This window comes from Telopea speciosissima, chromosome 1 (assembly GCF_018873765.1).
Source record: "Telopea speciosissima isolate NSW1024214 ecotype Mountain lineage chromosome 1, Tspe_v1, whole genome shotgun sequence".
Taxonomy (NCBI): Eukaryota; Viridiplantae; Streptophyta; class Magnoliopsida; order Proteales; family Proteaceae; genus Telopea; species Telopea speciosissima.
Genome location: NC_057916.1, coordinates 15,972,999 through 15,998,967, shown reverse-complemented (window position 1 = coordinate 15,998,967; position 25,969 = coordinate 15,972,999). Strand labels below are relative to the sequence as shown.

At 38.0% G+C, this 25,969-nt stretch overlaps 2 protein-coding genes across 3 annotated transcripts; both read right to left on the bottom strand.

The window, feature by feature from the left end:
• Positions 1–4,097: 4,097 nt before the first annotated feature.
• On the bottom strand, positions 4,098–5,302 carry LOC122663390 (transcription factor bHLH51-like). Its single transcript, XM_043859104.1, has 2 exons — positions 5,013–5,302; positions 4,098–4,655 (listed from the first exon to the last, which is right to left on the bottom strand). The coding sequence occupies exons 1-2, from the start codon at positions 5,292–5,294 to the stop codon at positions 4,098–4,100; spliced, it is 840 nt and encodes a 279-aa protein (XP_043715039.1). The 5' UTR covers positions 5,295–5,302.
• A 5,170-nt stretch (positions 5,303–10,472) lies between these two features.
• On the bottom strand, positions 10,473–15,953 carry LOC122663988 (potassium transporter 1). Of its 2 annotated transcripts, XM_043859659.1 has the most exons (9): positions 15,677–15,852; positions 14,832–15,075; positions 14,063–14,305; positions 13,152–13,202; positions 12,799–13,059; positions 12,615–12,667; positions 12,395–12,509; positions 12,056–12,310; positions 10,473–11,892 (listed from the first exon to the last, which is right to left on the bottom strand). In XM_043859659.1, the coding sequence occupies exons 1-9, from the start codon at positions 15,731–15,733 to the stop codon at positions 10,877–10,879; spliced, it is 2,295 nt and encodes a 764-aa protein (XP_043715594.1). In that variant the 5' UTR covers positions 15,734–15,852; the 3' UTR covers positions 10,473–10,876. The 2 variants fall into 2 exon arrangements, with proteins under 2 accessions (XP_043715594.1, XP_043715601.1); XM_043859666.1 differs by lacking the exon at positions 14,832–15,075 and having other exon boundaries at positions 15,677–15,953.
• Between the last annotated feature and the right edge of the window lie 10,016 nt (positions 15,954–25,969).

Here is a 25,969-nt window from a genome sequence, read left to right as displayed (position 1 = left end):
GAGCTAGGTCGAGCCTACCGGGCCGGGCCGGGCCTGGAATTGACACCCCTAGGATTAAGTGTTAACTCCACAGTACACCATTAGGCAGGGTACGGTTGATAGAATCTTTCAAAAGTAGGAGAGGGCAATAGGTCCTACTCTATTCAAAGTTCGTAATCTTGGATTGGATCGGCTGATTTTGATTGGATTGGATTGATATTGGCCGAGACTGATCCGATCCGATCCAACTGTACAAACAAGAGTAAAAAAAGGAAGAAAAAAAAAAACAGGGGCAAAAGTGTCATATTTGTTCGAGTTTGGGCGATCCCAATCCGTATCGGCCGATCCGATCCCGATCTGATCCAACCGATACCAAAATTACGAACCTTGACTCTAAAACACTAGAAATGAGTGTTGCATTATCTTTATCAACTACTGAATAGGTAGACCCAAACTTGTCTACGAAATGCAATTTTCCTATTTCTGAATACTCCAGCAGATCACTAACTGGTGATTGGCATGAATCCCTACTCTTGCATATGCATTGGTGCAAAATCTGTTCAATAGGAGTAGGGCCTTTGGAGGGCATGGTTGTATGTCTGTTATATAGTGAATATATGCATGTATTTTAATTTATGGAGCGACCGTATTAAACATGTACTGTATGATTGCCGGATTTTTGAAAGGTATCTTATAGAAGTGCGTGAAATTACCACCCAACCTCTTTTAAAATAAAAAAGTATCCAATCCGGTAGGAGTTGAGGAAATTTTTTATGAAGCATAAAAGGCAAAAAACTTCAGAAAATCACAAAAATGCCAAAATTCAAGCCAAGTGGAGGGGGTTGTCTGTGGTGCCATGGTCTACTAATTGCAACATCGTAGCGTGAAAAGAGGGGATTATACCAGCAGGGCATGGATCCCACCCAGGCAGGGTGTTCGAGCAGTGAGTAGAGCGGTCATTTCGCCCCTGCTTGTGTGAGGCTGCGTGCCGATCGCATGAGCACCATCAGAGAATCTCGATCCTTTAAAATAAGAGTATGATATATTGATATGAAATGTAAAGGAAGTGAAAAAAACCCCTAAAAACAAATATTCCATCTCTCTCGTGTCTGGGTCCAAATTCTCTGCTGTACTGTGAGGCCATGTGTGGGACGTGGCCTATGCTGTGTCACATGACCGCACACCCTGCAGTATGACAGAGGTTTTTTATTATCTCTTGTCTGATCACTTGTTTGTGTTTATTCACTTTGATCACCTTCTCGCTGTTGTCTGATTTGGTTGGTGAAGTTCTAATCTTCGAGAACTCTTCGAGAACCTGGATGCCATGTCTCAGATTTCCTAATCTTCGAGAACTCTTGAGAATGACACTAATGTGAATTGAAATACCTCATCGATCAATAAATTTCCTTTCTACACATGAAGGAGTGTTCTCCTAATTAAGAGCATTCACCTCTTTGTTTTATGGTTTCCTGATTCCACTAAAGGTTGTTGGTAAAGTCTTTATTACGAATGTCATCCTCCACTTGATACCCTACTTCAGCTAGGCTTTCAAATTTAGTTAGTAGTTGCACAAACAGGAAATGGGCATGCTGGGGCTGAAGGTTCTTTAACATTAATATATATTTTAACTTGTTCTTTCTAGGCAGCTTTTCTTTTTGGAATCTCACGAGAAACAATTGGTTGGGGTTGGGGACATTAACCATCGGAGGGTTGCTCTAGAAAGAGTTAACTGAAATGCTGATCAATCCCTAGAATTTTATTAGACCCATATAAGCCCTTAGGTGTGCAGGGGAAGCTCTAATACCATCAAACTTGTCACATTTCTATTTTAATTTCTCCGGTATTTTTCCCCTTTGTAGGAAGAAACACATCATTCAAAACCAATTATTTGGTCTTTTATCCCTTTGTAGATACTGAATTTTATTACCTTAAAAAAGATCCCCCTACTATTTTTTTTGAGCCCAATACTGCTCTCAGGGATTGTACAGTGAAATGATCGTTTTGCCCCTCAGATGATTTGGATGCCCAAACATTCTCATAATTGGCCGTATAACATTGTTTTATCTAAATATATATAGACTTTGGTGCGAATACGACATGATTTGGCCATTATTTCATCAAATTATTTGTCCTTCGAGTGCCACTCTTTGAGTACAATTTTGGTTGTGTTCACTCCACATTGTGGTTGATCTTTACATTGATGAATGACTCTGAAATAACTTTTCAATGACATATGAATCATTAAAATCTGGCGATCGGATGTCCTAGTTGTTTGAATTTCGGCTGGTAAATTAGGTTTTCTGGGCTCAGAGGCCCATTTATGGGCCAATCATAAGCTTCCACGTGGAAGTCTCCCCCCCCCCCCCCCCCTTGGAGACCTCTCTAAGAGAGACCTGGAGATGCCGTCAGACGACTCAGCTGGCCGGCCTCCAAGTCCTCTTAGGTTCCTATAAATAGGGACGCCTCTCTCTTTATTTTACGTACCTCACACCTCCTTCTCTTCCCTCATTCCTCTTACACATTGATATTGTGTTAATTACATTTGATGTAAGTGTCCATCAAACCTAATTTAATTTGATTAAATTAATTAATATATTTTCATATTCATGTGTTTGTTGTGATAATGTCGATATGTGCAATTGTCCACTTTTACTTAGCTCGTTCACAACTACGGACAAATCTGTGCTCTCTGTTCTAGGGTTACCACAGTATATATTTCCTTAATGGGGATTAGTATTGAGATATAAATGTGGTCATTTAATTGTGTTGAATATTGATCCATTGAAATTCTGGATTTTGTATTAACAAGAGATTTTCTGTAGTTTCTTTTTCATCGGCTCTATCAGCGCCTTCCTAATGGTTGTTTGTTCTAGGAATGGTCGTCAGAGAACTGTTTGGTTGCAGTTTGCATATAAGGACTCAACACCTTCAATCTGGGATGTTTGGCTACCCTTTCAAACCTTTGGACTCTCCCTGGAGGGTCACCAGAGGAAGGCAGGCCTTCGCCAATCATTGTCAGGCCAGTAGGAGACTATATGGAATCTTAAAGGGTATTTTAAAAAATACTAAAACCTAAGAGGGTTTATGAACCCAAAAGGGAAGTGAATTATTCCATTAATTCCTTGGCTGCCAACCTTGTAGCAGATAAATTTTTTTTGATTTACTAATCACTCATGTAACTTCCCTTGATGGTAGCAAAGGAAGTAACAAAAGGAGGGGTTGGGGGTTTACTTAGGAGAGGGGTTGTGGCTTGGGAAATACTTGCAACATATTGCCATCTTGGTTGTAGCTGAAGGTAGATGAAGGAGAGCCAGACGAGAACAATGGATTTGGATAACGATATATAGAAGCATGATGGCGCCTAATGGAGGTAGGTGATCGATTCTCCTCTTCAATTTAATTTCCACTGCCAATGATGATAACCATCTAGAAGAAATTTTTTTTTTAACTTTTGAAAATACTGAAATTGAAAGACTTAAATTTTAGGATCTTTTATCATTTCAATTTGTCTGTCCTTCTATTAGAGGAAATTGACCGACAGAAACATTGAGGTGATATTTTTTCAATTTAGGCTAGAAGTTTAAAAGTTTTTAGTGAAGGTTTCAACCTTCCATTTTTATTATTGTGGCCATGATTAATATTCATGAATGTGGTGGGCCTTTCCTTGTCATATCATTATTCACGCATGCTAAATTATCTTTGATTCCATCAAGAATATTTAACTGTCACACTCACACCCCCTACTTTGACACTTTGTGGTGAAAGGGTTTCTATTCTTACGATTATTGCTACTCAAAAAGTCAAATTCTTCAATGGATCCGCCTCTGTAAATCCAAACCCTTTTAGCTAATTGCGGCTGTACTCCATGACAGTAAACATCACCTGTGCCCCCTTCACCCTTCTTTCACCTACTTTCCCATTTTATTCTTTCTTCCTTCCTTCCATATTCTTGACAAACTCTTTATATGTCTTTATTCATCAAAGATAACTACAACAACAACAACAACAATCATAAGCGAAACAAGTAACATAAAATAACCTAGATCTTATGAAACAACCCAAATCAAGTAATCTTATGAAACAACCCAAATCAAGTAAGTATTTAAGGAGAGCTAGATTTAGGGTTTAAAGGGTCTCTCATGAGAGTGAGAAATCGAACCAGAAACAACACATGAGAAAGGATCAACTTGAGAATCTGGGTAATATGATGGTAACATGATCTTTTGCCTCTTGCTTGCACGAGCATTCATCGATGTTGTTGGAGATGAAGCAACTCTAGTTAAAACTACTTTGAGAGTCTGTTTGAGGGAGTTTAAGGAAGTGCCCTTCTCATAATTATTTGCATTGAGAATCATAACGTTTATAACCCTACCACCTACTGTGGCCATATCTGTCTCAACTGTAGTTAACTTCAGGCCTTTGAGGGCTTCAGTTATATCTGTGAAAATTTCCGGTCGATCTTCAGAACAGATAGAGGCCTTGATGAAGATGTTTCCTACTTTGTTGTTATTGTTTGTGGGCTCTGAAGTTTCTTCTTCTTCTTCTTCTTCTTCATAATCGATAGTCACTTCATCGACTTCGGTGGGGACTAGGAAGGATTTACTAATCTCAGCAGCTCTTGTCTTTAAATCCTTGGCATGCTCAATCACACTGCCTAACAAGGTAGCCTTGTCCATCTGCAACACAGAGATTAGTTGAGTACATCAGTTTTAGGATACTATTTAGGGTTGGCCTTACCTTATCTGTATTGGGTTTAACAAGGTCAACTTACTAGCCCTATAGAAAATCAAGATAAACCTTAAGAAATGGACGGTGAGATTCATGTACGATGACACTCCATGTGGGTAGAGTGTCATTTAAGATACTATTTAGGGTTAGCTATACCTTATCTGTATTGGGTTTAACAAGGTCAATTTACTACTAATACAGAAAATCAAGATAGGTCTTATGGACGGTGAGATTCATGTAAGATGACACTCCATGTGGATAGAGAATCTAGACTCAACATAAAAACTCTCTTTCTTTCTTTGTACCTTGTCAGATCGAGGGATGAGTTTCCTGAGAGCAGCAAGGTGAGCATTAATCCTTTCCCTACGGCGCTTCTCGGCTTGGCTGTGGCTCTTGGAAGCTGCAGTGGCTTTATCTTCTGCAATAGCTTCGGCGGACATAGATGAGAAAGGAAAACTATGATGAGAAGTAGAAGCCTTAGGAAGAGGTGGTGGTGGTGGCCATGCAAGGCTGCCAAAGGATCCTCTATTATGTGGATGGTAGCAGCGAGCCTCGTCAGGCCAACCAGGAAGTAAGTATTTATCCATGAACAAGAACTAGATAAGGAGTAGAAGAAGCTAATAGCAAGCAAGAATGAACAAAGCCATAGCTCAGATATATAGTTTTAGAGAGAGAGAGATATGTATAGTAGAGATTTTGTAATGGATTTGCCACCCGGCCACCAAGTCTATTGCTAAAAGATTCTCTATAGTGGCAGATCAAAGTAGGAGAAAAATTAGGAGCTGCAAATTTATGGTTTTAAATTTCACATTTATTGATGGTGATGGGTGTTAGAGTCTTGGGAGGGATAACGATATTTGGGTTAGTTCTTCTGGTGGGCATCGCTTTATTGATGAAATGAAAACTGGCCTTGATTCATGCGCACCTCTCCTCTCCTTCTCCATCTATTAATAACACAACTTAAGGCCTTAAACTAACTAATGGAGTATCTTGATGTCTTGTCATTTCACGCATGAAAAAAAACATTTTATTTCTATTGTGCCACGTGTCCTTCTAAAGCACGTGTCATTTGGTCAAAGGGTTGTGATGAACGGTTGAATGAATTCGCCTGAATGTTGTATGGTCCCAATGAGGCCGGACGTCAGTACAATGATAAGGTTACTCCATTATGATCTTATGGTTGCGGTTCAAATTGGTAAACAATCTCTCTGCAAAGTGGGGGTTAAGCTACATACATTATGACTTTTTCGAGACATATACTGAAGGAGAGTGACTTAATTTGGGGGATGGCAATCCATGGGCAAAAGGAGCGGATGGCTAGAGATCAATCATGTGGAAGATCATGGGGGGGTAAATCTAAGGTCCTTTACTCACATGTTAAGTTTCAAATAAATCGGAATTGAATACATAGTAAAACAAAAGCTAGCATGGAAAAATTCAAGACTATCAAGAGGTCCACAGAGCTATGAGGGGTACATGGACATACACACAAATAGATAATAACAGGATAAATGAGAGAATTCGTATCTATGTTTTTTTTTTTTGATGAGAATACCACCTTCATCTTACTAATAGGAAGTGAGAAAGACCTCCTTTGAAAAGAATTCCACAAGCTATGCGTCGTCATTCTTGGAAGCCACTGATAATTTAGTACCATTTCTCATTCTCGACTCGAGCAACGACATAGTAGGTTAAGGTGGTTCTCTCTGCTCCACCAACTATGACTGTTTAATCATCGAATGAACTATCACCGATAACGGAATGTTGATAGAGATCGGTCTCAGAACAAGAAGAGATTACTAATATGTATATGCATGTGAAAGGACTTAACAATCTCATGAGTATAAAGAAGTATCAAAGAAATTTATAGGCCACTGCCAACAAATCTCACAATCAATAAGATGAGGGTATAGGAGATTCCACTCCACCCCACTTCACTCTGTGTTACCAAACACTTTTCTTTCCTAAAGAAGTATTTTCCCCCTAAGAGTTAAAAGAAAAAAAATATTGCTCGACATCAGTTATTATTATTTTTAAATAAAATAAGTCATTACTCACAGCACGATGAATAGGGATTAAAATTCCTTTGCAATTCCTTCATCTTGCAGTGACTTGTATTTCGAGTCTAAAAGTTCAACATGTGAAAGATGCTTCATCCAATGATCCTAGTTCGGTTGAACCTCCTTTCTTTTTTCTTGAGATTGATATCGTTAGATGTCATAAATTCCACGTGTCAAATTCTCAGGACAGAAACGCTGATGAGATGTCAAGCTTGTTTATTTTATTCTTGTACAATACCCAAAATTGTATGGTAGCATAACGTAACATCAATCGCAGTAAATTAGAACAGGAGAGTTAGGAAATGGCAATCCCCTCCCTGTTTACCCACAAAAAAAAAAAAATTCCCTTCCTCGATTCCGATGACATTAGAAAAGCCCCACCAGCCACTAGCTACCGATTGATTTATGTAACCCAAATCTCTGCAATAATGAAATCTCTCTCTCTCTCAATCAATTGTATGATGTATCTTTATGACTTTGTGCAATCATTGCAGGAGGGCTCGTGCACAAAGAAAAGCTGCGGCTTTGGTACTTTCTCTAATTGTCTGGTAATAACAATCACCCTTCAGGTCTTGTCTTATCATGCATAAATTCACCCTCAAACCTGACTTTATACTATTTGATGCGACAATTTATCAACCACTTCCAGTGCATTCTTCTTCACCTTCTTCTTTACCTCCTTCACTTCCTTTGCTTTCCTCATCTCCTCGTTTTTTCTCTTTCTTTTCTCCACTCTGGCCTTGCAGCTCTTTATTAAATCTTAGATCGGATTCGCCGACATTACTCAGATCAGAAACATTAATCCCGAATCTTGATTGATCGGATACCGATCTAGTGATACAAATAAAGGGTAAAAAAATAATAAATTTATTTAAAAAAAAAAAAAAAGGCTAAATCTATCCGATCTGACCTGATTCTGAGCTATCTATCAAATTGGTATCGGTAAATACCGATCCCGAACCGATTTTCGAGAACTAAATCCATGGGCCCACCCGTCCTATATACTCTTTTGTTTCAATCAAGTACCACCGCGCGTGACATCCTTGGATTTAAGTCATTTAACCTGCAAAACAAGCGTCAGCGTTACATCCATCACATAAATGTATGTTTGTGAACGTTAAACGGCAACTATACTCATATATAGAGAAAAAAGTCGCGGTGCGGCAGGTAAAGTGGGTTAAACGCATCGCTAAACACAACACCTGAAATCTCATCCGTTGATTTCTAATGTAAAATCCTAACCGTTTAATATTTTACCTGTAATCGGCTAACCTAAATTCCATCTTCCAATTAAAAAAAAAAAAAAAACTCAATCTCCACCAACAATACACAGGGACGGCGGAGATGGGAGGAGCGAACGCCGGAACCATTTGTGCCTCGCCGAGTTCCGAAACCTCACTGGCGGAGGTGGCGATCGATTATTCTCTCTCTCACACACACTCTGTTTCTCTTTCTCTCTCTCAAACACCGCTGCAAACTTCCCCGTCGCCCCTGCCCCCTGTTCAATCTCCCTCCCCTACAGGCTGCAAACCCACCTCCTCTGTTTTCCCGTAACCCACCGCCGCTGCAATTTTTTCCCCCACCCCCACCCCACCGCCGTGGCGAATCAGGCTGATTAGCTCCTCCGACAGCGACGGTTGATAATCTCTGCTACCACTTATCCTTTTCTTATTTCGAACCTTTTTTTTGGTGCTTATCTTCCTCGATTGACAGTAGTTTTTTTTTTTTTTTTTTGATGGTTCTATTGGCAATAATTGGTTTTGCAATTCCTCCTTCCATTATTGGTTTTATTTTTTCCCCCATAAGTTTTTTTTTCTTTCTTTTCTCTTGGATTAGTTTTCCGAAATGCTGTGTGTAACTTTGGCCGGTGGATGCTTTCTGAAACACGATCGAGACTATTTTATTGGAGAAAAGATCGATAAAAGCAGTGGAGTGAGTGGTTGAGGTGTTGGCACTTACAGAGGCACCGGAGATGGAACAGGATAGTGGTTTCCTCGGAATGAACCATAGAAGAAGAGAAGGGGAAGGGATCGGGACGAATGTCGCAGAAAGAGAGGCCAAGCCCTTAACAGCTAGGTCGTTCCGACGAGGTGCTCCTCCAACGTCGGAGAAACAGATGCTAAGCTTCCCGAAACCGGTACCCATCGAAAGAATAATCCAAAGGATCAATGTACGTTCTGTCCGGTGATTTTTAACCCAAATAGAAAATTTTTAACGTTGCTGTCCGGTGATTTTTAACATTCACAATGGCTTCAACTCCGGCAAAAGAATGGGGTTGGGATGGAGTTGCAGTGGTGGGAGGAGAGAGATCCGAGGTAGGTCATCGCCGGAGAAGAGGGAGACAATGCCAGGAAAGGATAAAGTTGTGAAATCTGCTATAACGGTGAACAGGTTGAGTGGATTATATATTCAACGGTTAAGATTGAAATTAAAAAAAATCAACGACGCTGATTACATCGTTGTGTTTAGTGGTGCGTTTAAGGAAAATCACCGCCGCGCCGCTACCACCCACTCATATATATATATATATATATCGAACAAGTGATTGGATATAATTAGAGTTTCACGCCTACTATATCTCTCATCAAATCAATATAGAAGCTTGCTTGAAGAAAGAAGATACAGATCATGTGGTTATGAGTTTATGACTTTTAAATTGAGTTTTTCTTGTGATACTCTATAGAAAAGTCACCCTCAAATGGGGTAGCTGCTCAATTGGCATGGGATCATGCCTCGTGAGCAAAGCTGGCTCTTCTACATCTTATAGGGTTCCATGGTCTTCATCTTTTCTGGTCCATTTGAATTTTGGCTGCAGTGGTCAAGGATGATCAGCTTTTGGGGTTGGGTCAACTCTCAACCAAGGTGAGCTCTTGGGTTTGGATTCAGAGCCCCCCCTCCCCCCCCCCCCCAATCAACCTCTTCTCATAGTCATGGAGGGTATTTGTCTCCACATATGCTGGTGGTACTTTACATGTGATTACTATGTTCTGGTTAAGTATAAAGTTTCACTATTTACCATTTGGCAATACATGAGTTAGTCCATGTGATAAAGGAGCTCACATACATCTCAATGGCCAAATTTTAATCCAAAGTACGCAAGGAAAGTTGTTCAACCTCTGATTCAAAGTGCAGCATAAAAGATTATTAAAAAAAGTGTAGCTTAAAGCCTATCAAACCAGGAGTTCTTGCTAATCTTTTACCATAAAAATGAGGTCTTATCAGGGACAAGCTGGACTGGGCTGAGAACAGCAGTGTTGGAACTGAGCTGAATATCAACAAGGCTGGAACTCCCGTTAGCACCATTGAAGCATTGCCATTATTGAGATCGAGCCTTTATTCAGCAGAAATTACAAAGGTTTGAAAAAAGCAGAAACTATTGTGGAAAGCAACATTAATAAAATCTTTCGGATGTCATCTTCCATAAAGGCAGTTTTATCATCATATAGCTGTCACCCAAGGAGAACACTATTCCATCATATGGTTGGATACTCTAAAACCCAATCAAGTGCGACCAAATTAATATGATTCCCTGCAATGTACAATTAGAACAAAGCCAGACAGCATAGAAATAAATATTTAAACATGCTTTTTCTTACAACTAAAAAAAAAATTATATTTTTTCCATTGAAACTGAAGAAGAGCTTTAGCGCTTGCGTAACATGATAAATAAATATGATGTACATCTTCAGACAATTCATTTATATAATATGATATTCACTTATGCCACAACCCCTATATACAGGGTGAGGCCTTTGGCTTTATACATCTGTAGGGTAGTGTGAAATGTAGTTCTTAAACAAAATGAAGGAAACCTTAGCATTTTAATCCAGATAACAGTGTAAATCCTGTTGCTGCATCATCATCATCATCATCATCAAGAAGCCATAAACAGTGTCCGGGGATCTTTCATCGAAGTCTATGGATTCTAAGAAGCTCAAACATGGTTCTGGTCCTTTTGGATGATGAAGAGAATCAAAGTTAGAATTGAGAAGTCATTATCTTCACCACTATCATTGTTCTGGGTGGCTGAGTTTTTCACACTCTCTGTTCCTTCCTATTTAAGATGCAGGATCGGAACCTTGTGAAGCAGTAAGGATCTTTTCATAAAACTAGACATAGTAAATCATGCCAACTTCCAGCAGGGAAGTATGAGGCACATTCAGAAAAGCATCCGGTCCCCTGCAATTCTTGCTTAGAAAAGCAAAAATGACATTGATTGTGAATTTCTTTAGAAGGGAAGATGATATTTTGGCCTTTGCATAAGAGTGACCAAGAATATAAACCACTCCAGATTCTCTAGCTTTCAGGATCTCCAGGGACTCGGTTTTGAGGAGAGAACTCTCCACTAGTCCTACCTCAGGTTTCACCTTTTGGATATCAGATAAAGACCGCACCATATTTTCTTCGTGATTTGGATAGGTGAAAATGGGGCCTGGAACATCAGCAGGGGCTTCAACATCTGAGATGTCAAACTCACAATGTGATTTGTTCGTCATAGTCAACAAGCATTCTTCTCCTTCCATTTCTATGAATTGTATTATCCCAGATACCAGTTTATTCTCAAAATCATAATTTTCTTGATGTAGATCCTTGTAACCATACCTCACAATGCACCTGAACATGCTAAACTCTTTTGGGCCAACCCTACCAATGAGAAAACGTTCCCCTTCACTAACATGGGGAACCTGAACAGATTTTATACACACAAAAACTAGCACTTGATGGAAAGCAGGCAAGTTCGTCACAAAGTGTCCAAAAACAGCTGGTACCCCAGTCACCAAATTGGAGTAAACAAGTCCAATTCCAGGGACTCTGACCATGCCAAGGCTAGGCCCTAATGCTATTATCCTATTCATAGACACCTTACTCTCCACATCAAATTGGTGTTTCTTCAATGTGCCATAGTTCCATGAATACATGATGCCCATGAAGATCAGAGACAGAACAAGCGGAATCCACCCACCTTCTGGGACTTTGATGAAAGATGCTGAAATGTAGAGTAGCTCGATTGATCCGAAAAACAGCAAGAATGCAACAGCCACAGCTATCCTTTGCTTCCACACAATTGTCATCACCATAGACATCAAGCAAGTTGTCACAAACATAACAGTTGTAACTGCAAGTCCTGTTGACCAAGAAACACAATCAGAGTCTCAATTCATGTCACATCACAAACATAGTAACTGCAAGTCCTATTGACCAAGAAACACAATTACAAGCACAAAAAATCGAGCACCCACCCATACCAGAACACACTGACTCATTACACTAAGAGTATAGATGTATACCATATGCATGACCAATCATGTTTGTGTCTTTTAATCCGACAGTGACAGCTAAACAGAGGCACATTAGAATCCAGTTGACCTCTGGAATGTATATCTGCCCATATATTGTGCTTGAAGTATGAACAATCTTCACTCGGGGGAAGCAATTCAAGGAGCAGCACTGGCTTATCATAGAAAAAGTAGCTGATATAACAGCCTGACTCCCCACAACAGCAGCAAATGTAGCCACTATGAAGATAGGCCAGAATACAGCTTCTGCATGAAGAGATGACGACAGAAATTCAAAAAGGTGATACAAAGGACAAGCTAAAGCTTGCAGGTAATTCTATAAATATTTGCCTGGTATAGCTTTATAAAAGCTTCTCTGAATATCTTCATGGTGTCTAGAGAGAAATGCAGCTTCACCCATGTAAGCAAGAATTAAACAGGGATATACAAGAAATGTGAAAGCAACCTGGAATTAGTAGATATAAGTTAGTCCAACCTGAAAATAATGAGACTATTAACTTTTCTTTTGTTTTAAGTATTAGCATTGGACATCTAGTGAGCATTTTATTACCTTAATTGATAAGGCAGAGAAATGCCCCAAATCAGCAAACATTGTCTCTGTACCTAAGACAAATTGTTCCAATGGAATTAAAATAGTTATGCAAATTTATAATTTCTTGTACGAAGAATTATACTTTTTCCTTTTCAGCAAGCATCATGCAACAAAGACCAGGTGAGGGGTTTGAAAAAACTACCAGTTATGGAAAGAACAACTCCCCCTAGTGAGATCCATCCTTCAATGCCATTGCTTTTAAGGAACTTAAACATGTACAATGGAGAGAGTGCATGAAATATTTTTGGGTTCCACCGGAATATGTTGTATATACCGATACCGCTGATACAGAGAAGCCAAGCTGTGACAATCGGTGCAAACAGGAAAGCAACTCTGCGTGTCCCATGATGTTGAAGATAAAACAGCCCCACTAAAATGACGCATGATATCAGCACAACATAATCTGGGAAGGAAAAAAAAAATCAGGTGATAAATTCAAGAAAAGTCAAATTTTAAGACATTCAAAAGAGTAGTACTAGATGCAACAGGACTTACTCTCATGAAGTTCTGTGATTTTAACTTTAACTCCAGAAACGGCTGAAAGAACTGACAAAAGAAACCACAGAAATATCCTTTAAGGATTCTTGTGCTTAAAAGAAAAGTAACAGTAAGAGATTTATTTGAAGAAAAAAGTGAAAAAGATAGAGTAGTAATCCCTTCACATTTAAGAGAGACAAAATTAGGAGTGGGAAGGATCCAAGAAATCTCCATTAATTATGCAAATGATTCTTAAGACGTATACCACATAAATAAAAACTTGAACACCCACTGGACATAGAAATCACAAGTTTGTTTGATTGTAACTCTAATTCTTATTGGTTGACATATTATAAATATAGATTGAAGGCCCATTGATAGAACTCACTGAGAATCTATCGCTGGTTCTCTCCTTTCTTTCTCTCTATCGTCTCCTTCTCTTCTTCTTCTTCTTCACTTTCTGGTTTGCTATTAGGGTTATATTGTTACACTAGTCTTTCTAGAACAGCAACCAAACACAGCATAAGATCACCTTTAACTAAGAAATCCCACTAAGATCACTTTTGACTGATCAGTGATGCCTAATTCATAATTTAATCATCCAATCTACATAATTTATGATTTTATGGGCACAATCACTAAAAAAACTAATTTTAACATTTCTGTCATTTGCTTCCACTTATTAATTTATGTTTTGTCATCCCCTAATTAGAAACTCAAATCAGCTCCATAACTTAGCCCAGCCACATCCTAACACCCCTCCCAACCCCACCATACCCTAGCAAAACAATTAAATTTTAAAATTCTAAAATAAGATCTAAACAGACAAGAGGTAGAACTCCACTATTTTTTTCTCTCTTTTTATTCTTTATTTTTAACAATTAAGACTAGAGAGTAGAAGAATTGAGAGAACATAAACTAAATTTCACCTGAGATTGCAGGGGTAAGTATTCCATCACCAATTGCCATACAGGTTCCTAGTAGAACGAAAATCATAAGGCCATTACGGAATTTTGGGTGCTTCTCAAAGAATGACTTCAGCATGGAACTTCGTTGTGTGTCTGATCCTTCAGTACCATATTCAGACAACCTCTCATCCACTGCTTGTTGATTGGGTAGAACGGAAAGCTTCGCATGTCTGCAGAGCAGCGAGTACAACGCAAAGGTGCCACCTGCACCATAGAGGAATAATTGATGAGAAAATTTTCAACACAATTGGCTGAATTCCCAACTAAAAAAAAAAAGCAGGATTCACAAGAATAGAGAAGGATATTCAATAATGAAGCATGATGGTCGGCAGGAAGCAGTTTTACAAAAATCTTCTGATGGATAACATGTTAGATATGGACACCAGTGGGACTTTCAATATTTTCACAGATTGTTGGGCGAAATTTTTAGCTTTCCTTTTCCTCTTTGTCCTGGTTTCTTCATCACAATTGAACATTGAGTATCAGCACTGAACTCCAACTTTTCTCCTACAGAAAATTTCAAGGCGGGAATACAATTATGTTACCCTTTCTTTCTTTAGGTGTGCAAGTGATATAATTCACAAGACATCCTAATATCAATAAAAGGGTCCAGTGCACAAGGCTCCCTCCATTGCAGGGTCTGGGGAGGCGTCATAATGTAGGCACAGGTTCAACCCAGCTACTCATCTTAGGTGACCAGACACATAACCAGCAAATGAGGAAGTCATACCTTCACCATTGTCCTCGGCAGACATCACAATGAATATGTATTTGAAGAGAGGGATGAGAGTGAAGGTCCAGAAGATAAAAGAAAGAACCCCATAAATCTCCTCATCATTCTCGTGGAGGCTTAATTTCCCAGAGAAAGTAGTCTTGTAAACATAGAGAGGGGAGGTGCTGAGATCACCATAAACCACTCCAAGGCTCTGGTAAGCCAGCGTGAGCATGTTCTTGCAGGAAATCCTCTTCATATTCTGGTTCAGGAGTCAGGACACCAAGTCTTTTAATAGAAACCAAAAAGGGTTAGGGGAAAAAAGTACAAGAGGTTTTGAGAATAAACAGAAATTCGTTCAAACAATGCAACTACTTCGATGCAAATTTTCACCAGACTTCCATTTTATCAAATAGAAGAATGGGTCCAAATCCGTGTACTCGAATCACGAATATCAGTCAGGTAAAACAAAGTAAAGCTGGGAAAGAAATGCTGGAATCATCTGTAGTCATTGAAATAGAGAGAGAGGTTGCCTCGTTCTACATTGTTTATTAAGTAAGCATTTCACTTACACTGACAAAGAAGCATTAGTTTTATTTAAATACCTCTTCAAAAAAAAAAAAAATTCTGAAGAAATAAAACATGGAAATTCCACCATTGAATGTCCTAATTCTTCTTCCATATAACTCAGTAAGCACATTACTTCCACATATTTATAATAGAAACCCCATTGCCAAAATCCAACACTCATATCCAGCAATCCAAAGATTAAACACGAAGGGTAAGGAAACGGAGGAAAGGAAGAACCACTCCTAAGCCTCCAAGATACCCATTACCAGAAACTAGAAGAAAGGGGAAATTACCTGTTGAGAGGACCAGGACCCCTGCTCTACAGCTCTTTCTGATAGTGTGGGATTCATAACTGAAAGAGGATTTTGAGCGAGAGAAAGAGAGAGAGAGAGAGGTTAGACGAAGCAGAGGAGCGTTAGGGAAGAGTTGAAGTAATGGTTCATTTAAAGTAGTAGGGGGGTAGGCATTGAGCAGAAGAGAATGTAGGAAGCGGCCAGTTAAGTAAGTAGCGAGCAGGTTAAGTGTGCTCAAAGAGGTTGTGAAATGCATTCAATGCTCTCTCTCTCTCTCAGGATGAGAGTGAAAACTTGCAAATTATTTGACAGTTTATGGATGACAATACGAAAAGGACCGTAGGAGGGGTTTGTGAACCGTCCTCCATGGGTGGAGGGAAAGTTACTCCATAAGGAAACCCATTTTAAACATTTTTTGTTGTTGTTTTGTGTATTCATATAAACCACACGCCAAATTCAAAAGGTTAATCGAAATTTAGGATCGCAAAATGATAGATATGCATAGCGCACACTACACTCACACACTTAACGTGAGATTATTAAACCCATGCACCCAGTGCACACAGTGCAGTTTCAAATCCCTTTTAAACTTGCTTTGTAAGGTTAAAACGTGAAAATTGAAAACAAAGTGGGTTGATCAAAGGAAAGAATGTTCAGCCCATCTCAATCAGAAGTATCTAATCTAGGAATATGGAAACACCGAGGAACCACTATCACAAAACCAAATGTCAAAAAAAAAAGTGTTATATTAAAATATTTAAAAAAAAATTACATATTATTTGACTGTTTAAAGATGACAATAAGAAAATCCTTTTAAACTTGCTTTGTAAAGCTAAAACTTGAAAGCATAGTGGGTTGATCAGAGAAAAGCAAATTCAGCCCATCTCAATCAAAAGTGTCTAATCTAAGAAAATCAAAAGAGAGGGATCGCTGCCACAAAATCAAATCTCCGATTTATTTATTTATTTATTTCTTGTCTAGAAAGATCATTAGAAATGAATTTATTCTTAGTTTATCATTCTTTATTTTTGAGTTGAGTTGTAATGGAAGCGCGCATTACAAACTAGGGGTGCAAGTTTAGCCCTGTCGGCTCGAACCCGCCCTGAGCCCGAAAAAGGTCTGGGCTAAAATATTTGGCCCTGAGGGCGGGTCAGGGCTGGAAATTTCTGGCTCTGAGTTAGGGTAGGGTCGGATTAGGGTTGAGGTCTTGAGCTAAGCTTGGCCCGGCCAGACCCTGATTTAAGTTATACTATAAAATATATATTGATATAATTTATACATTATAGACTTTAAATTTCACCTATATTTTTTTATATAATATATTATATATGAAGACAATAAGTGTTTTATATAATTTATTATATTGTTATTTTATGTAAAATTAATAAGTTCTTCCCAGTCCATTCCAGCCCATGCATTTTTTTCCCCCTCCCCATGATCAGGGCTAATCAGGGTCGGCCCTGCCCAACCCTGAGGGCAGGTCAGGGTTGGATTTTTCTGGTCCTAAGTCAGGGTCGGGTCGGGCCTGGGCCCAGCTAAGGGGACTTAGGGTTGGGCTAGGGTTCTATAAAGCCCGGCCCAACCCGACCCTGTTGCAGTCCTATTACAAACAATAATAGAGCTAGAAGACCAGTTAGAAGACCAGTTTTGAGACTCGAAATAGACTACTATCATACTTAACAGGCAAGCCACTATTTAGTAGTTAGTAATCACCTGATTAGATTTTTCCTTTTTGAACCCTTTTTGAAACCTTTTCCCTCTTATTTACGTTTGGGTAAGAAGCTTAACATAGAATTTAGGATGATACCTTTATTCTTGTTTGAGTTTCTCGTACACATGACCTTTTTCGTAAGTTCATGACCCAGGACCTTGTTGAGTGTTGATGTCTTGTATTTTGTAGTTTGAGTTCAAGAAATTCTATTTTGTTGTTTTTTCTATAAATTGATAGTGATGAGGCTTATTAGGGTTGTTTCTTTAGATCGCATGCCGTAGGGAATATCTCTAATGCACCTTTCTTTTGTAGATTCTCATACCTCGGATCTAGAGCTTCAACAACTAATTCTTTGTAAAGATAGTGAGGCGTGAGGAAGAAAACTTATAACCTTTTTTCTCCATTATTAAGGAAATTGCACTCATCTCTCAGTGGAGGTAGACATCTTTTTGTACTACTGTATAGGGTGTAAATCGATTCGGAATCAAATATTATGTTTGTTTTTGATTCAGTTCTAGGGAGTATTAGTGTGATCCAGATCCGAACGAAGTCCCGCCTCGGTTCTGAAATTCGATACTCATACCGAACCTATATGATTCCAGTTCCTACACGGTTTGGATCTGGTTCATGTACTTGGTTTATATTATGCTAAAGTATAATAGTATTACAAATTTAATTCTTCTAACAAAAAAAAGATCTAATACTAATACTGTTAAAATATTATTAGAATATATTAGTATTATAGTGTATTAATATACATATATTAGTATATTATACCATATTAATGTATTATAATATCAGGTACCTAAATTTGGTTCGATTCTGTTTCGGTTCTAATAGGCGGTTCCTATGTTGGATCTAGAAAATAATCAAGTCCCGCCTCGGTTCTGTTCCTTAGTTCCAAACTGTAATCAAATTCTATTCGATCTGATTCCAATTATTTGGTCTGGATCTGATTTCGATTTTCGATTCCAGTTCCAATTTGACACCCTTACCACTATATCTTTACATTGTGTGATTATTTGATTGTTCTGCATCATAAATAGGATTTCATTTCTACATACCTCAAACACAACCATTTTCATTGATTACATATCATGGTTGTGCTTTCCACCAAAGAGTAAAAGTCTTACAATTTCATTCCAAAATATACAATTTTTTATTCATATTTTCTTAAATAGGGGATGACCTGCTCTATTTGTTCGGTTCTAGTAAAAAAAGGAAAGGTAGAAGGGTCCCTTTCCTTGGGTGCCTTCAATAATTAAAACCCTTACATGAAGTTGACCCATGGTTATGAGAAATTAAGGGAGGAAAAGAAGAAGACATAACAAATGGAGGGTAAGGAAGATATTCCAAAATGATCTTAATTACTTGGATTCTTCATTAAAAGGGTCTGGTCATCAATCTTTATTATTGAAGGCTAGGAATGAGATATGAAGTGAATTATATAAATCAAAATTCAAATTTGATAAACCATTTAAATCTTATAGACTATAATATATTAGCCTTTTCTTCTTGTAATATGGTCATCAAAATTTGCCTAAAACATTGAGATTTCAACTATTTCCAAATCCTTATCCCTCGCTACTGGCACATGGTGAAGCCTTCCAAACTTAAAAAAATGACAGACTAAGAGGAGAGCAGGACCTCTACATATTCACCAAATTCTGGTGTTACAAGAGCATGAGCTACCACATGACATGTATTGATCACTTCCATCCAAGTTCCAACTAAGCTCCATTTCCTGTAACTCAAAAAATCAACTAAGAGAGATCTACAACTGGAACAATGTGATCCTTGTCTTCTCCATATAATAAGATAGGATTGAATCTAATTTTGCACCCCAATCATGATTTTAAATATCGGTATCCATCTCAATCGATATCGATACTGATATCAATATGGACTGGCAAGATCGACTTATATCGGATGGTTTTGTCTTTTTTTTTTTATATATTATAATATAAAAAATTGATTTTTAAATGTTTTTTTGCTTTTATCATGGATTATTACGCCAATATGGTATCGACAAAATAACGATATCCGCCTCAGTCGATATCGATGTGAACCGATATAGCAATCCAATACTAATTTTTGAAACAATGGTCCCAAATCCAATTGAATGAAAAGGGTAGCAATTTAACTTAGTAAGAACATGGGTTGGTGTGGTCTCTGCCATTACATGGGTAGATGGATATTAAGGGTCATTTAAATACATGGAGAAGGTATGGCCAATGTCAAAGACAAACCCTCAGTTGCCATAGAAAAATGGGACCATCAAATATCTATCCACCAAAAAATGACCCAATTAAGTGAAACAAACTTAACTAATCACCACTCGCCAACTTCAAAGTCCAATATCAAGATTAAATGTTAAAATTATAAAAAAAAAAAAATAGGGAGGGGCGTAGATTGCGCCTAGACACATGGGGTGGGCGAAATGACTATCCTACCCCCCTAAATGGCAGGCCCATGTATTTGGGCGCAGGCTGCGCTGCGACACATAGAAGACAGAAATACAATAGTTATCCAGAATGAGATAGGATGCCCATCTTGACTACTAAGTGGTCAATAAAAAACTGTTGTTAGTGACGACAAGGTGATGACCATCAATTGGTTTAAAAACAACAGTTACATGAGAGGGTGAATGAAATGAATCACTAGGCTCATCCAACAGAAAGTGCAAACCAATCCAGCAAACGATCCTAAGAACAAGATGATGCGGGTTTGACTTCTTTGACTGAAACAAAATAAGATTACATTCAAGCCATGATGCTGATGCTATAACTCACAACACTCCCTCACATATGGATGGAATAAGATGTCGTCAAGCATGTGGAAAGATAACCTGAGGGAAAGAACCAAGGAACCATGGGGTCTATTGACCGTCCGTGATAACTGATCCGATCTTTAGATCGGGTCCAAGTTAGGCTATAAACCAAAGAAGGTGTTAAGCACCTCAATTCGCCATGTTAAATTGAACTTCACACTCAATTAGTATTCTCAATATCAAATCATAATATATAGTGGTATTTGAAGGAAGGATGAAAGACTTGCTTCTATCCAATTGCACTACAATATGGGGGCAAATGTACAAGTATTTGAAGGTTTTTTTTTTTATTTTTTTTTATTTTTATGGAAAACATAATGGTACATGAGAATGCTAATTTAATGGTCCAATATATTATAAAAACGCTACTCTAGCTAATGAACACAAAATATCATGAACCAATGAAGAAGAAAAACATATCCAATAATTTTAGATTATTCTACACTGATTAAACCAAAGGCTCATGCATAATAAACATGCAAAACTGACAAAAATAACTAAATGTCCCTATGTGTATTACCTAACCTAATCATGCATAGTAAGGATGAACAAAACTATGGAAGGACGATCTAATAAGACAAATTTTACATCATGAATACCTATGGCGTATCTAGTGCGCAAGACTCCTACCACTACGGGGTCTAGGCAAGGTCATAATGTGTGCAGCTTTATCTCTATTTTCACAAAAAGACTGTTTCCAGAGATAAACCTGTGATCACTTAGTCACAATGGAACAACCTTTACTGTTGCATCAAGGCCCGCCTTCATCATGAATCCCTATGAAAATAATGAAATAAAATAAAATAAATGTTAAAATTCTTACATAATAATAAAAAACCCTAATTCCCTATGATGCATGTATGCATGAAATTAATAGTGCAAATAAATTTGAAATAAATCTAATATATAATAAGGATGGAGAGATTAACATTGAATCAAAATTCTTAGAAATAAACAAAAAAATAAAATCCTAATATGAACATAAAAAAAAAATCTGAAAGATAATATATCAATCAAGAAAAATAAAAAATAAATGTGAAAAATCATCAGAAAAATCTAAGAGACAATAAATGGATTCCATTTAATCACCGTTTATGACTGTAATATTTTAATGATAACTTCCCCATGGATTCTTACAGATAAAGAGACAAACACATAGAATATCTCTTTTTTTCAAGTGTTCTTTGGTGTGAATTCAATTTGATCACCGATGAGTCCGATCCTTTAATTTTATCCTTATTTTATTTTTTTAGTGTTTTTATTGGAATTATTTAATAACCAATAATTCCATTTGATCACCGTTTTGTTGAGTCAACTGTGGAACTGGAACCCTTGTTCTTTATTATATAATTTTGTCGCACTCCTACTCACAGGGGATTTGCAAGATAATGTTTTATTAATAATGATTAACCACTTTTGAGTTAAGAAACCTTCAATTGATTCCTCATGGAGGGAACAGCTAGTCTTCTCCGGCGGGAGACTTTTTGATGTTTAAATCAGATCTCTGTTTTTAGCAATAGATAAATCAAAAAAACTTGAGAGTGATGAGTTAGATAGTTTATTTGACCCACAAACCCCCGATTTATATGCTAGGTTAGGGAAATGTTGTATCTCACTAGGAGATGATGAGTCTTACGCTCCACACTGAGCTTATTATGGTAAGAGTCATGTTAGGAGAGTGATGGCTAGAGAGTCCACCAAATATGAGAGTTTTCCTATTGATTGGTAGAGGATTTTGTTTTCTTGTTAGACTATGTTCACTGGCTGGCAGCGTTATATATGTTATAGTAGGATTTAGGTACGTGTGTTGTCTTTTATGTGGAGATTGTATCCTCACGTGACTAGGTTTCTTAATTTAGGTCGATCGTGTGCTTTGCGAGTATAACCCAACTGGTCGAAGGTCGCTCCATGCAGTTGCGGTTGTGCCACGTGTCTGACTTAGTATTGGCAATCCCTATTTAGGTATATCAACCACCCCCCCCCCCCAAATAAAATTCATTGATCCTCTAATGGGTCAAGATTTTGAGTTACTTTAATTGAATCACTATTTTGATTGAACATCTCCTTCACTTATTTTTTTGGACAAAGTTTTCCTCCACCCATGAAGGACGGTTCACCCACCATCGATCCTAGGGTTCACAAATCTCTTCTAGGGTTTTAGTATGTTCCAAAATATCCTCCTGATACCCTCTCCCGCTCATTCACCGTGGGTGGAGGAAAACTCGATCCTATGTTTTTAGTGAAGCCATTAATCACCTTTTTATATAATGTTTTTAGTGAAACCATTAATCCCATATGCCCCATTTTTATAGTAAATTAATTAATTAAAAGAAATAAAAGATGAAGTCCATAATAGTCAAAAAGAAATAAAAGATGTGGTTTAAGTATCCAATCACAGCATATTTCGTTGATTGTTTGTTTTGTCTATTTCTCTATGAATCATTGGTTTCCAAAACGTACAATTTTATAAGAACAGTACATGCATGCATGAATGGATGGAGATGGAGTGAGAAGGATGGATGCAGATGGAGTGAGAAGGGAACAGTCGAACAGAGGGGGAGATAGAGATAGAGATGTGGTGGTTAGCTATCCTTTCCGTATCAGAATTTCAATGGGCAGCAGCCTTCAATTCAATGACTTTGGCCTTAAAAGATAGGAGTAGTGGGTCACACACGTACTCTCTCCTCTCTCCATCTATGATTTCTCATTCACTTTAGGTCTATCTATGCATTCTCTTTTGGTTAAATCAGAAAATGTCAAGATAATGGGACCTCAAGGGACTTGTATCCATGGTCTCCTTACTCAAATCCCTTTCAATTCTTATAATAATATTGTAAGAGAAATAAAGGGAAGGAAGTGAGATCAAATTAAAATTTTGGGAAGTAGTTTTCTGTTCGGGAGTGCCGACATATGTTTCTCTTTCCTCCTCCAAATAATGGGATTTAGATGTGTCTTTTCATATGGAGAGGAAAGAGATAGACTCCTGAGACTGCTAGCATACGCTAGAGTGCCACACTCTCCACAGAATTATTTTTTCCAATTCTTGTTTTGTTACATAGGGTTGTATAACTAATTTCAAGTCATTGTAATTTTGGTTATTAAATTTTGTAACTCATGATTTTACTAAAAAATTAAAATTTTATTTGAAAAATGTCATTATCATATGGGAAAGAGAACACTACCTGGGTGCATGTGGTGCACTGCCCCTCCACCCAAACACATGGGCAGGTGAAATGATTGACGCACCCCCGAAAAATTCTGCTTTTTTCGGAGAAAGAACGCTACCTGAATGCGTGTAGGAAATTCGCCTTTCTACGAGGGCAGGGCGGTTATTTCGTCCACCTCGTGTTTGGGTACAGGAACAGCACACCGCACACGCCCAGGTAACGTTCCTTCTCCCTTGTCATATTTAGTAATCGGCAAAGTTTTTCTTCACTGCCTAGTGAAGGTTCAGCTATGTACTATCCTAAGGTTTTAGTATGTACCAGAATACCACCCCATACACACTCGTGCCCATCCTTCAGCCTGGATTCCCATTCACTGTGACTAAAGGAAAACTCGATCTTTTAGTAACAGTCTAAGACCTTTATAGAATACACAACAATTATTACAAAAGTTTCAACTTTCTTTTTAAAATGGACTAAAATTTCCCTTATATTTACCATATTTAGTAAGAGTTTAAGATAGTTCCACAATTGATGGTAATTTTGGTAAAACTATATTAATATTTTATTATAGAAATGTAAATAAATACACAAGAATGTCATCTAATATTATTACAATATTTAAGCAAGGAAACTCAGTACAAGAAAAGAAAAATGCGAGGAATATTTGCACAAGTGGGGCCGTGAGCCACTTGGCACTGTAACAGTGGTATTTCATGGAATGTTGGGACCGGGGTTTAAAAACCTGAAATTGGGATCTGGATAGAAATCTGTCATCGATGAGAGGAATCAGTAAGAATAGGACCAAATATGCCATAATTCTAGTTTTTCGAAAGGAATTGGCTGAACCATGGATCGTGAATTTCTACTGCCGAGCTGCCCGGTAGGATCGTACAGTTCAGACACAGTGAGGCACGCACTGACCGCCTTACCCCTACTTGGGCAAGACGTTTGGGCAAGGGCAAGGCGGTCACTACATGCCTCACTGTGTCTAGGCTGCACAGACCTGCTGGGCAGCTCGACAGTAGAGGATTCCAAACAAAATCAATCAATCCAACCAATCTGATCCAAGAAACCTTGGTTGGAAATCAAATGTGATCAAGCCCCTTTTGGTAGAAATTTTTGGAACTTACTCTTAAAAGTAACAAATGGCAATCAATTGTGACAATCAATAGATGCCGTAAGGAAAGCCTATCCATCATAGGCTTTTGCTTAAAGTTTCATGTTATCCTACACTTTATAGAATTTCATGTTGAAGGAGCTCTAAAGCATCTCTGTTGTGTAAATAGTCACTGGTTCGTGTTTTAATGTATGGGGTTGGAGTCGCGTTCTCTAAGGGAGAGCATGGCCCTTGCACGTGCACGCATTGACATTAAGAGGACGGGATTTTCGTTTTTTATGGAGGTAGAGTGATCATTTTAAAACTAATGATTAACAAATTTGACAACATTTCTCAATGATTGTGGAAAAGCACACAAAATTTTGTTTTTGTGAGAAGGAGAATTGAAGAAGTCGCCTAATTAAAGAAACCTAATTCATTGAATTGATTGACAGAGTTTACAAAAAGGTTTTTCAAGCTAACAAATGGTACTTCTTGTGGCAGAAAGTTGAGGTTAGGTGAGTATTATATGGACAAGGCTTTTTGTCATTTCCTAGACAATAATATCCTCCTCCTCCCTGTCATTATTCATCAACTGAGACGGAAGAACCACCGTCCCAGCAACAAAAATCTTTTGGTTCTGACGGTCCGACGAGTTTCCGGTACAAGAGATGAGATAAGCCAAAACCTCTCTTTCTTCAGGAGAAAGCGCCACCGTAAGAACCCCCGGAGATGGTTGCCGGACTTCCACCAAGCACAAATTGCAGTGAGAGAAGCGCACAGGAGTTTGATTTGTTCAAATATGGTTGTTAATCGGGCGGGTTCTTCTCAAACCCATAAAGTAAATGGGTTTTCAATGAAGCATATGGGGCAACGGATTAAAACTCACTGGATTAAAACAATACACGTGTCATCCTCCCAGACTCTCATTGCACCTCACTGGTAGATGAGGGCGCTGGAGAGGATTAAAATCCCAACAGAGACCAACCAAATCTATTACTGACATTTGTGCTCCATGAATTATAATTTAAGAACATAGCTAGCTCATGTGAATATGTGGTAAGCCACCATTTACCATGTCAAGGTAAAATTTTTAGGATCAGAGTTTTCCTCCACTCATGGTTAATGGGATCTCATTCATCGTGGGTTGGGAAAAAGAAGGGGTATTGGGAGGACAAATGTTTCGAATTTTGTTTCGATGTTTCATAAAATTATGAAATTACCATAAGATTAAATATAAAAATATGGTTACTCTAGGCGTCAGCCGTGTCACTGTGCCTAGTGAAGTATAATGCTTCATTATTTACCACTTGACAGTATATGGATTATTTGCCTAGTAAGCAAAGAAAATTGTTCAAGTTTTGATTCAAAGTTTTAGTAAAATTTCCAAAATATCATCAATGGAGATATAAATATAAAATATAAAATGAACATCTTTTAGTATTATTAGCTACTTCTACTCATTTAAAGTTGAAACTGTACGAATGAT

Bases quoted from the DNA above. Each gene is read 5' to 3' on its own strand.
- LOC122663988 (XM_043859659.1), bottom strand. From the start codon at position 15,733: ATGAATCCCACACTATCAGAAAGAGCTGTAGAGCAGGGGTCCTGGTCC. The intron at 13,060-13,151 runs GTAAGTCCTGTT...TTTCCTTCCCAG, and splicing joins AATCACAGAACTTCATGAGA to ATTATGTTGTGCTGATATCA. The intron at 12,510-12,614 runs GTAATAAAATGC...TACTAATTCCAG, and splicing joins TCTCTGCCTTATCAATTAAG to GTTGCTTTCACATTTCTTGT.
- LOC122663390 (XM_043859104.1), bottom strand. From the start codon at position 5,294: ATGGATAAATACTTACTTCCTGGTTGGCCTGACGAGGCTCGCTGCTAC. The intron at 4,656-5,012 runs GTACAAAGAAAG...TCTGTGTTGCAG, and splicing joins TCATCCCTCGATCTGACAAG to ATGGACAAGGCTACCTTGTT.